This window comes from Urocitellus parryii, chromosome 15 (assembly GCF_045843805.1).
Source record: "Urocitellus parryii isolate mUroPar1 chromosome 15, mUroPar1.hap1, whole genome shotgun sequence".
NCBI classification, from domain to species: Eukaryota; Metazoa; Chordata; class Mammalia; order Rodentia; family Sciuridae; genus Urocitellus; species Urocitellus parryii.
Genome location: NC_135545.1, coordinates 1,486,249 through 1,499,007, shown reverse-complemented (window position 1 = coordinate 1,499,007; position 12,759 = coordinate 1,486,249). Strand labels below are relative to the sequence as shown.

Sequence of the window (12,759 nt, the reverse complement as noted above, 5' to 3'; positions counted from 1 at the left end):
CTATCATCCATCCATCCATCTATGTCTCTGTCTACTCATCTGTTCACCCATCCATCCATCGCTACCTACCTACCTATCATCCATCCATCCATCTATCTCTGTTTCTCTGTCTACCCATCTGTCTGTCCATCCATCTATCCATGCCTATCTACCTACCTACCTATCATCTATCCATCTTTCTATCTCTGGCTCTCTGTCTATCCATCTATCTGTCCACCCATCCATCCATCTCTATCCCTAGCTATCTACCTACCTATCTACCTATCATCCATCCATCCATCCATCCATCTATCTCTGTCTCTCTGTCTACCCATCCGTCTTTCCACCCATCCATTCATCTCTGTCCCTACCTACCTACCTACCTATCATCCATCCATCCATCTCTCTCTCTTTGTCTACCCATCTATCTGTCCATCCATCCATCCATCAATCTCTATCTCTAGCTACCTACCTACCTATCTACCTATCATCCATCCATCCATCTATCTCTATCTCTCTATCTACCCATCTATCTGTCCATCCATCCAACCAAATCTATCCCAAGCTACCTACCTACCTACCTATCTACCTACCTATCATCCATCCATCTATCTATCTCTATCTATCTACCCATCCATCTGTCCATCCATCTATCCATCTATCACTATCTCTCTATCTACCCATCTGTCTGTCCACCAATCCATCCATCTCTATCCCTAGCTATCTACCTACCTACTTACCTAACTATCATCCATCCATCCATCTCTCTCTGTCTCTCTGTCTATCCATCTATCTGTCCATCCATCCATCCATCTCTATCCCTAGGTACCTACCTACCTACCTACCTACCTATCTACCTACCTATCATCCATCCATTTATCTATCTCTATCCTTTCTATCTACCCATCCATCTGTCCATCCATCCATCCATCAATCTCTAGCTATCTACCTACCTACCTACATATCTACCTATCAAACATCCATCCATCTATCTCTACCTCTCTGTCTATCCGTCTATCTGTCCATTCATCCATCCATCCATCTCTATCCCTAGCTATCTATCTACCTACCTATCTACCTACCTATCATCCATCCATCTGTCTATCTCTATCTCTCTGTCTACCCATCTATCTGTCCATCCATCTATCCATCTATCTCTATCTCTCTATCTACCCATCTGTCTGTCCACCCATCCATCCATCTCTATCCCTAGCTACCTACCTACCTACCTACCTATCATCTATCCATCCATCTATCTCTGTCTCTCTCATCTGTCTGTTCATCCATCCATCCATCCATCTCTATCCCCAGCTATCAACCTACCTACCTACCCATCATCCATCCATCCATCTATCTCTGTCTCTCTATCTACCCTTCTATCTGTCCACCCACCCATCCATCTCTATCCCTGCCTACCTACCTACCTATCATCCATCCATCCACCTATCTCTATCTCTCTGTCTACCCATCTATCTGTCCACCCATCCATCCATCTCTATCCCTAGCTATCTACCTACCTATCCTCCATCCATCCATCTGTCTCTGTCTCTCTGTCTTCCCATCTGTCTGTCCACCCATCCATCCATCTCTATCCCTACCTACCTACCTACCTATCATCCATCCATCTTTCTATCTCTGGCTCTCTGTCTATCCATCTATCTGTCCACCCATCCATCCATCTCTATCCCTAGCTATCTACCTACCTATCTACCTATCATCCATCCATCCATCCATTCATCTCTGTCCCTACCTACCTACCTACCTACCTACCTACCTATCATCCATCCATCCATCTATCTCTATCTCTCTGACTACCTATCTATCTGTCCACCCATCCATCCATCTCTATCCCTACCTACCTACCTACCTATCATCCGTCCATCCATCTATCTCTCTCTCTGTCTACCTATCTGTCTGTCCACCCATCCATCCATCTCTATCCCTAGCTACCTACCTACCTACCTACCTACCTACCTACCTATTTACCTACCTATCATCCATTCATCCATCTATCTCTGTTTCTCTGTCTACCCATCTGTCTGTCCACCCACCCATCCATCTCTATCCCTGCCTACCTACCTACCTATCATCCATCCATCCACCTATCTCTATCTCTCTGTCTACCCATCTGTCTGTCCACCCATCCATCCATCTCTATCCCTACCTACCTACCTACCTGCCTACCTATCTACCTACCTATCATCTATCCATCCATTTATCTCTGTCTCTCTCATCTGTCTGTCCACCCATCCATCCATCTCTATCCCTAGCTATCTACCTACCTATCATCCATATATCCATCTGTCTCTGTCTCTCTGTCTACCCATCTGTCTGTCCACCCATCCCTCCTTCTCTATCCCTAGTTACCTACCTACCTACCTATCATCCATCCATCTATCTCTGTCTCTCTGTCTACCCATCTGTCTGTCCACCCATCCATCCATGTCTGTCTACCTACCTACCTACCTACCTACCTATCATCCATCCATCCATCTATCTCTCTCTCTGTCTACTCATCTGTCTGTCCACCCATCCATCCATCTCTATCCCTAGCTATCTACCTACCTACCTACCTATCATCCGTCCATCCATCTATCTCTCTCTCTGTCTACCCATCTGTCTGTCCACCCATCCATCCATCTCTATCCCTAACTATCTACCTACCTACCTACCTACCTACCTATCCTCCATCCATCCATCTATCTCTGTCTCTCTGTCTACCCATCTGTCTGTCCACCCATCCATCCATCTCTATCCCTAGCTATCTACCTACCTACCTACCTATCATCCATCCATCCATCCATCCATCCATCTATCTCTGTCTCTCTGTCTACCCATCTGTCTGTCCACCCATCCATTCATCTCTGTCCCTACCTACCTACCTACCTACCTATCATCCATCCATCCATCTATCTCTCTGACTACCCATCTGTCTGTCCACCCATCCATCCATCTCTATCCCTACCTACCTACCTACCTATCATCCATCCATCCATCTATCTCTCTCTGTCTACCCATCTGTCTGTCCACCCATCCATCCATCTCTATCCCTACCTACCTACCAACCTACCTATCATCCATCCATCCATCTATCTCTCTCTGTCTACCCATCTGTCTGTCCACCCATCCATCCATCTCTATCCCTAGCCATCTACCTACCTATCATTCATCCATCCATCTATCTCTGTCTCTCTGTGTACCCATCTGTCTGTCCACCCATCCATCCATCTCTATCCCTAGCTACCTACCTACCTACCTATCATCCATCCATCCATCTATCTCTATCTCTCTGTCTACCCATCTGTCTGTCCACCCATCCATCCATCTCTATCCCTAGCCATCTACCTACCTATCATCCATCCATCCATCTATCTCTGTCTCTCTGTGTACCCATCTGTCTGTCCACCCATCCATCCATCTCTATCCCTAGCTATCTACCTACCTACCTACCTATTCTCCATCCATCCATCTATCTCTATCTCTCTGTCTACCCATCTGTCTGTCCACCCATCCATCCATCTCTATCCCTAGCTATCTACCTACCTACCTATCATCCATCCATCTATCTCTATCTCTCTGTCTACCCATCTGTCTGTCCACCCATCCATCCATCTCTATCCCTAGCCATCTACCTACCTATCATTCATCCATCCATCTATCTCTGTCTCTCTGTGTACCCATCTGTCTGTCCACCCATCCATCCATCTCTATCCCTAGCTACCTACCTACCTATCATCCATCCATCCATCTATCTCTATCTCTCTGTCTACCTATCTGTCTGTCCACCCATCCATCCATCTCTATCCCTAGCCATCTACCTACCTATCATCCATCCATCCATCTATCTCTGTCTCTCTGTGTACCCATCTGTCTGTCCACCCATCCATCCATCTCTATCCCTAGCCATCTACCTACCTACCTACCTATTCTCCATCCATCCATCTATCTCTATCTCTCTGTCTACCCATCTGTCTGTCCACCCATCCATCCATCTCTATCCCTAGCTATCTACCTACCTACCTACCTATTCTCCATCCATCCATCTATCTCTATCTCTCTGTCTACCCATCTGTCTGTCCACCCATCCATCCATCTCTATCCCTAGCTATCTACCTACCTACCTATCATCCATCCATCTATCTCTGTCTCTCTGTGTACCCATCTGTCTGTCCACCCATCCATCCATCTCTATCCCTAGCTATCTACCTACCTACCTATCTGCATACATTTCAGTGCAGACATGGCATATTCGTGCAGGGTCTGTTGTATGAATGGATGCAACGTACGTGTCCCCATCTGCCTGGTGGTTGGCCTTTCATGATGCACTTGAGTGGTTTGCTATGAGCTTGAGCAGCTCGGTGTCCATGAGCAGAGGGTATCGACATCCATGAACTAGTGCTTGATGCAGGCTTCCACCTCTCTTGGGTCAGTGCCTAGGAGTGGAACTGCCGTGTCCTGGGGCGAGTGTGTGTTCAGCCCTGGCAGATGGTGCTACGCGGCCCGGGAGTGGATGGGTCGTCAGGTGCTCCCATCAGCTCCCATGAAGCAGCCCGCCCCCTAAATCCACCTCCGGAGTTTCTGAGGGCAATGTATGTCCCAGATATAAAGAGGGCCAGCGCCACTGGTCTTACTTGTTAACAGTGATCGAGGGTGACCGTGAAAGCCAACAGTGGAAGCTGAGCCGGACACTCTTCAGACGGGCTGGTGGGGACGTCAGGTGCTCCAACGGGAGCTGCAACCTTCCCGAGGACCCAGGGATCCCGGTGCCAAGGAGGGCAGCCTTTTCCCCCCGGCTCCTCTCTCCTGAGGTCTTGGGCAGGCCTGAGATCTCTGCCCACTGCCCCTGAGCACAGAGGGCAGGGCCAGGGTCTGTCTTCTGCCTGCAGCTGGCCCACAGGGGACTGAGGGGCGAGCTGGTGGAGGAGTGGTCTGGGAGAGGGTTGGTACCAGGGAGACCAGCGTCACGCTGCCGCGTCCTGGGGACAGAAACACAGGCAAGCGGGAGAGCTGAGGCCCCGTCAGGAGGCAGCGCAGTGGGCTCAGCCACTGACCTGATGTGGGCATGAGGAGGGACAGTGGTGGCTGATGCCTGTGGAGATGGCGGAGGACCCAGGAGGAGCCTGCCTGGGGAGACAGTGGGCAGAGGTGTCAGGGCCAGGGACGGGTCTGGATCTGGGTTCTAGGGCCTGGAGACACCGTCCCCACCAGGGAGCTGGGGATGATGATCTGTGACGCAGAAGTAAAGGGCACATTCTGCCCACCCTTAGGTGCTCGAGACGCGACTGTCAGCTTGTCGTTGACCTGCTCTGATGAACGTCATTCAGTGTGCATCACCTGGCACACGCCCACGACAAGCCACCCCCTGCCCTCCCAGGCCGGCCGCCTTCATTGTCTGTCTGTATTTCTGATATTTCTTTGCAGAGCTCTTTTTAGTGGGCACATGATAGTTGGCGTATTTAAGGGGTAGAGTGTGGCGTGGCAGGACGTGTGAGCCATGTGTGACGACAGAGGGGGCGACGGGCATGTGTCTGTCGCCTCAGACATTTGTCACTTCTTCTTCCTGAGGGGGAACCTCGGGGCCCCTCCACGGTCCCGCTGCAGCCCCAGCCCCAGCCCTCCTCTCTCCTCCCCGCCTCCCCGCCCCGCCCCGGCTCTGGAAGCCTCCTCTGCCCCCGGCACAGGTGAGATTCCTGGAGATGGTCTTCCTCTCTCGGCCGTCACATCAGTCCACCCCTCCACCCTGCGAGGGCACCTCTGAAGAAAGAAGATGGACCGTTTCTCACGCCTCGGCCATGCTGTCCCCCATTCAGCAAAATCAGGGACAGTCCCTTGGTCTCATCAAATCCCCAGTTCTTCATGAATCTACATGCTCTTCTTAAGTCTTTTTAGCGGTTTTTACAGTCTGCATCCCAACATGGAATCCTCCACTTTAGAGACTGTGGGGTTTCCAAGTTCTCTTTGAATCTACAGGTTTAAAAATCCGACAGAACCATCTGTATCGCACAACCCCAGCAAAGAAGAAAAATCTTTAAGAAGATTCCCACTCTAACAGTGTGCATTTTTAAAACAGTGACTGTTTGTAAGGGCAGTCGGTGGTTAGGACAGTCCGTGGTCATCCATGTGATTTCAGGGATGCATGCACCTTCCTGCAGCAGGTCCAGGTGGGGGGTCAGCATCACTGTACGTCATTACAGTTCAGATGGCGTCTTGCCAACAACTTCCTGGTTGCAGGTTAGTCCGATACAGAATGAGAATGTTGAAAAATGTCTCTTTGATGGTGGGGAGCCATTCTCGCACGTGATTGGGCACCTCCCGGATTGGGTGTGAGGTGCTCTGGCCAAACTGTGTCGGAGCTCATCCCCACCCTCTCCAGGTGCGAGAGCCTGTCCGTGTGGGGGTGTGACTGACCACTGACCCTGAGGCCAATCACTGCCCCTGACCTTGGAGTGCTGCCCCCCTCGACCTTCATTGGATCTCACTAGTTAACTTTTATGCCAGGAACCTCTTTAATGAAACCAGTGTGCTGGTGGCCTGGTGGATTTGATCACAGACTTTAAACCCCTGCATGGCAAATTGATCATTTTTATGACAAAAAGAGAGGCTGGGACCTCAGGCCCTCTGGGAAGGCCAGGTCCTTCTCTTGCTGACGAAGATTGGATTTATCCATTTTCCATTGCCATAGAAAAACACCTGAGACTGAGTACTTTATAAAGAAAAGAGGTTTATTTAGCCCACAGTTGAGGAAAATCAAAAGCCCACGATTGGTTTGCCCTGGGGAGGGTGGCCTTGCCGGGTGACACACAGGGCCTCTACATCGTCAGGCAGGTAGCCAGAGATTCCAAGGCGGGGCTGGTGTCAGAGACAAACCAGGGTCCCTGGACACCTCCTTGCTGCCTCTCCAGGACAGACCTGGGTGACCCATGACCTCCCTGTAGGCCCACCTCTGAAAGGGCCCGCCACCTCCGACCATCACCATGCTGGTGGTGTCGCCAACATATGGACGCTTGGGGACAAACCACGAGCCAGGCAGGGACCTGAGGGTGACTCTGTCTTCTGAAGACCCGCGACTGTGCTTCGGGTGTGGATCGGGGGTGTGTGCGTGTGGGCACACACTCAGCCCAGCTTCCCCTCCCCTGCTTCGTTGGCCTCCGGGCACTCACCGCCGTTGACACACGGTGTCCTTGCCGTCCCCTCTCTCTCTTCCCGCTGGAGCGCGAATCCCACAGTGTGGCTTTGTTGCGATCGCTGGGTGCCTCTGGCACCTGGGACGGAGCCTGGCGCCCTGCACTTTTTAAGGACGCGTTGAGTGGCCGGATGTCTGTCAGTCCTCAGATTCTGAATCCTGTTCCTGGGACCAGAGGAGAGGCCGTCCCTGAACCCCACGTCCTCCTGGGGACATGCAGAGCCTCAGGCCTGAGCAGACGCGGGGGCTGCTGGAGCCCGAGAGGGCCACGGCGCTGCTGCCCTGGGAGAAGCCCACGCACCCGAGCTTCGCCAGGGACTGGGAGGCCGTGGACGTCGGGGCCTCTGGCTGCGGGAGCGAGAGAGGTGAGGGAGGGTCCCAGGGGAGGCGGGAGGGTCTTATCTGGGCTCCGGGAGACGGGGCCCTCGTTCCTGGCTGGTGTTGGCCGGCCAGCTGGTGGCCGTGGGCCGTGGGTCTCAGCAGGCTGGCCAGGACTCTTCCGGAGGCCTGCGGCCTTCTCGGGAGCAGCAGGGGAGGCGGCAGGTCTCTGCTGAGTGCCCAGTTATTCCTCGGCCATTGGCCAGGATGAGCCGCAGGATCAAGCCCAGAATCAGCAAAGAAGGGGGCTACCGGGGGCGGACACAGACACTCGGTGACAAGCGTGGACACTGCTGTACGCCAGGCACCGTGGTGGGGGCTGGGGATATAGTGAGAGGGCCCGGCAGGGCTCGGATTCCAGCTTTGGGCAGTGGGACGGGATCATCTGCTGCCATCTAGGGGTGGAAGTCTAGGCCGTTTTGTAAATCTGTGGGACTCTGGCCTCGGGGAATCATGCTGCCCAAATGTGGCAGTGCCCAGGGTGAGAAGTCCCACCTCTGAGCCCGAGAGGTTGCGGGGTCCCAGGTCGTGGGTGGCAGCTGTCCAAGAGAGAGAGGTGAGAGAGTGGACAGACGCGGGCCACATCTGAGAGGGAGAATTGGTTCTTGCTGGGGACATGGGAAGTGAGAGAAACCTGGCTCTTGGGGTTCTGACCAAGACAGTGGGACAGCTGGCTGTCTGCTGAGACGGGGCATCTGGCCACCGCCCACTGCAGAGGGGCTGACCGTCCTCCAGGGACGGGATGGAGCTGAGGTGGGGGAGGGAGGAGGAGGCTTGGGCCCTGGGGGCTGTGACAGAGGAGGAGGGAAATGCCAGTCTCTGCCCAGGGTCTTCAGCTTCTGGCTGAGGACACTGAGGGGCCACCGTGGGAAATCACGGACCCCGTCACCCTGATGTCACCCCCTGGCGCTGCTGCTGCTCCCGCAGTCAGTTTTGCTGGAGGCCCATGGAGAAGAGCTCCTGCCAGTGGACAGGTGAGGGGACAGAGGCCTAGGGAGAAGGGCACATCAGGTGAGCCAGTGTGAGGCCAGGAGGCCGTAGGGTCCGGATGCTCACGTCCTCTCCTGCCCACCTGAGCTATCCTGGCCAGCACAGCTGGCAGGAGTCGGCAGAGAAGGGTAGGACGCCAGTAGGAAGAGTGAGAGGGGCGGCCTCAGTGGCCTGGTCACTCACTCATGGCTCCTTTCCTCTCTGCTCCTGCCCCCGTCAGACCTGTCTTCTCAGGAGACTGGACCTCCCCAGGAGTGGTGCTCAGTGGAGGAAGATGACGAGTCAGAGGACTCCCAGGTATGTGGCAGGCGGGCTTCTCTCCTTTTCCATCAGTGTCTCACCCTGAGGATCTCAGTGGGCTGCCATGCTTTCCTCTTTAGCCTGGGATTTCCATGCCCCATGGAATTTCCAAGAGTTGTCTTGTGGGAAAGAGGACACATTCTTATGGTGATCAGACACAGAGACACTATGTGATAGGTCTGTAACTTAATCCACACATGCTCTCCATCCCTGCACTCATAAACCCACCCATCTCTTCACCCACCCACCCACCCACCCACCCATCCATCTATCCATCTCTTCATCCATCCATCCATCTACCCACCCATCCATCCACTCACCCACCCACCCATCCATCCATCCACTCATCTACCCCATCCATCCATCCATCCACCCATCTATCTACTCATCCACCCACCCACCCACCCATCCATCCATCCATCTACCCATCTACCCCATCCATCCACCCACCCACCCATCCATCTATCCATCTCTTCATCCATCCATCCATCTACCCACCCATCCATCCACTCACCCACCCACCCAGCCATCCATCCACTCATCTACCCCATCCATCCATCCATCCATCCATCCACCCATCTATCTACTCATCCACCCACCCACCCACCCATCCATCCATCCATCTACCCATCTACCCCATCCATCCACCCACCCACCCATCCATCTATCCATCTCTTCATCCATCCATCCATCTACCCACCCATCCATCCACTCACCCACCCACCCAGCCATCCATCCACTCATCTACCCCATCCATCCATCCATCCATCCATCCATCCACCCATCTATCTACTCATCCACCCACCCACCCATCTACCCATCTCTGCACCCATCCATCCATCCATCCACCCATCCATCCATCCATCCACCCACCCACCCACCCATCCATCTACCCATCTACCCATCCTTTCAAACATCCACCAACATTTCATCCATATGTTCACTGTTATATCCACCCAAACTATTATTCACCCACTCATCCATATCCCTGTGACATCCATCTGTCCATCCACCCACCTCACCTATCTGTTCACTTATCTGTCCATTTACTCTCCCCTCTACTTACCCTTCTGTCTCTAGTCATCAGTCTCTCCACCACCCATCCACTCCTCCATCTCCCATGGAACACCCACCAGTCATTCATGTGTCCACTTGTTCATCTGCCCAGTCCTTAGCCCTGTTCACTTACGTTCCCATCTCATCGCCCATCTATCTAGTTATCTGCATGCCTTCTCATATACCCTTTTAACCACATGCCAGCAATTCTTCTATCCAGCCCACCTGCCCCTACACACTTGAGCAGTAGCACAGGGTCATAAGGATGGAGAGGAGTGGAGGGCAGCAGGAGGTGAGGCCATGGAATGATGGGGTAGACCACGCAGGGTCTTGTAGACCACTGCAATCCTTTGGGGGACACAGTCAAAGCACTGCAGAGATCAAGGGGTAGGATGTGGGAAAGAGGACACATTCTTATGGTGGTCGGACACAAGTGAAGGGTCTCCACGTGATATGTATGTAACTTCATCCACACGTGCTCCGGAAGGAACCCAAGGTCAATTTAGACAGGCTGCTTGAAGAGGCCTCTGTGAGATCCTTGGCTGATCCATTCCCCCATTCAGGTCCATCCATCCACCCATTCATCCATCAATCCACTCACCTGGTCAGCCCAGCCTTACTTCCTGCATGGTCAGGTCCTCCTTCCTTGGAGCTGTATTCCAAGAGTAAAGAAGTTCCCACTCTGGAGGAGAAAAGGGTCCTGTCACTACCATTCTATAAACACAAGCAGGTGCAACACTTGCAAATCCTCTCCGAGTGTATGAGTTTAAAGGAAAAAAGAAATACCAGTGCCCAGAAAAGTTCCCTGGTGAAGGTGGCTGTAACAGGTGAGCTCTTCCACAACTCCAGAGGTAGGACCAAGGTGGGCTCGTGAGAGTGGGAGGGAACCTGGGGACTTGGGGTGCTGGTGATGATCTGCTCCCTGTTCTGGGAGCCACTTCGGGCAGTATTCACCTCTGAAGATTGTTCAGAGACCTCCCCACGATGGCATGTCTTAAGACCCCAGTGGATGCCTGAAACCCACGAGGGTACCACATCCTGTAGGTCCTGTTTTTCCCTGTATGTGCATACCTATGATACAGTACAGTTTATAAATTAGAGGAAGAGATGAACAGCAATAACTAACCAGAGTTTAAGTGGTGTTTTAAATCTGTAAGACTTTCTAAACCAATGACATTTTGAAATTCTCATCCATTATTCTGAAATTTTCTCCAATGGAGCATAGGCATGCTGTTTTTTGTGTATTTATCTTATATCTAGTCACTTTGTTGTACTGTTTTCATTTCAAAAAGCTTTTCTGTTGATATGCTGTTTCTTTTCTGGCCAGATAATCCTATTTTCCTACAAGTGAAGGTGGTGGCCCCTTCCTGTGGTGTTCACACTGACCTCTCTTCTGTTTCAGGGCTTTGTGGAGTGGTCGAAAGCTCCACAGCATACGACTATAGTCCTGGTGGTGTGCGTGCTGTTTCTGTTCCTGGTGTTGACGGGGATGCCCATGATGTTTCACATTTAGCTATAAGAATGGCTGTTGTTTTCAGAGAGATACCCTGTGTCATCTTAAGGAAATGTTTGGCCTAAAAATCAGGAATGAGTATGAAATATTATCAAATGCCTTTCAAACATCCACTGAGATGATTTAAAAAAAAAAAACTTTTTAGTGTGAGGTTTTGCATTACTGTATTTCATTAAAATTAAGCCTCATTGATTGTAAAACACATTTTATTTTATATATCACTGAGAAAAAATGGGAATCAATTGCAAGATGTCAAAGTCAGAAGACTCCTCTTAACTTGAGAGGTGGGGAAGACAGCTTAGTGGCTGTGGAATCTGGCGGCTTCCTGGCACCCCGGTCTTCCCATTCTTGGGGCTGGGGTGTGCCAGTCTTCCTACGCTGAGTTCTTTTATTCCATGTTTACGGGGGACTCTTGCCTCTCTTCACAAGTGAGACTGGTGCTATCTTTGTGAAGTTCGGCATCATGGCTAGCTGGCATCCCAGGAAGACCTGAGTACCTTCGCCCTTTCTCTGCTTTGGGATACTTTCTGTAATGTGAGAGGGCCCACGGCCTTGCCAGTTGAGAAGAGTCCACCAGAAAGGCAGCCAGGTCCCAGAGCCTCGGAGGGGAGGGTCAGGGGAGCCCTTGGGCACCTTCTCCATGCCCCCACGACGGCAGTCTATCCATACCTTCTACATCTTGTTCCTTTTGATGGTTTACAGTGGCCTTTCATCCCCTAAAGGACTCTTCATTCCGTAGACTTTTCCAGATAGCTACTTTAATTACGCGTCCTATTTTACAATTAAACACAGACTCTCTCTTTGTTGTGTTCTAGCCATAGTCTCCTTTTAACTTCTGCCTGCGGTTTGTTTCATAATTTGATTTGAAAGTTTTTAACTGGCTTATTACTGTTTTTTCAAAGAGTCAGCATTAGGATTGACTTATATCCATTATTTTTCATTTGTGATTCATTTTTCTTTAATATATATTGTGTTATATTTTTACTTGTTTTTATTCCTTATCTCAACTTTTAAGTTGAATACTTAATCTATACTCTCTTTATATTTGCAATAATAGCCTATTTAAAAATATAAATGTACTTCTGGATACAGCCTTGGCCACATGTTCTTGTTTATATAGTTTTTTTGTTTTGTTTTGTTTTTGTGGTGTTCCTAGAGAGTGCTTTGAATCTCAGTGATTTGGCTAAGTTTTGCTTACAATTCATTTCTGGTTTCTGGTTTCACTGCACTGTGAACAGAGAGTGTGGCCTAGGGTAGATGTTCTTTCAAGACATTGTGAGAAGCTCTTACTACAGCCTAGGACATCCCTGGTTTCCTAGTCTCATGGACATTTAAGATGAGCGTGTGCTCATCGTCTGTA

At 51.1% G+C, this 12,759-nt stretch overlaps 1 protein-coding gene across 2 annotated transcripts in view; it reads left to right on the top strand.

The window, feature by feature from the left end:
• The window catches only part of Smim17 (small integral membrane protein 17), a 50,974-nt gene extending 38,658 nt beyond the window's left edge, over positions 1-12,316 (top strand). For both annotated transcript variants that reach the window (XM_077792880.1, XM_077792879.1), the window contains 3 exons: positions 7,305-7,527; positions 8,751-8,827; positions 11,289-12,316. In XM_077792880.1, coding sequence (XP_077649006.1) covers positions 7,377-7,527; positions 8,751-8,827; positions 11,289-11,399 — 339 coding nt within the window. In that variant the 5' untranslated portion in view covers positions 7,305-7,376 and the 3' untranslated portion in view covers positions 11,400-12,316. The remainder of the gene's footprint in view (positions 1-7,304; positions 7,528-8,750; positions 8,828-11,288) is intronic.
• Positions 12,317-12,759: the final 443 nt, after the last annotated feature.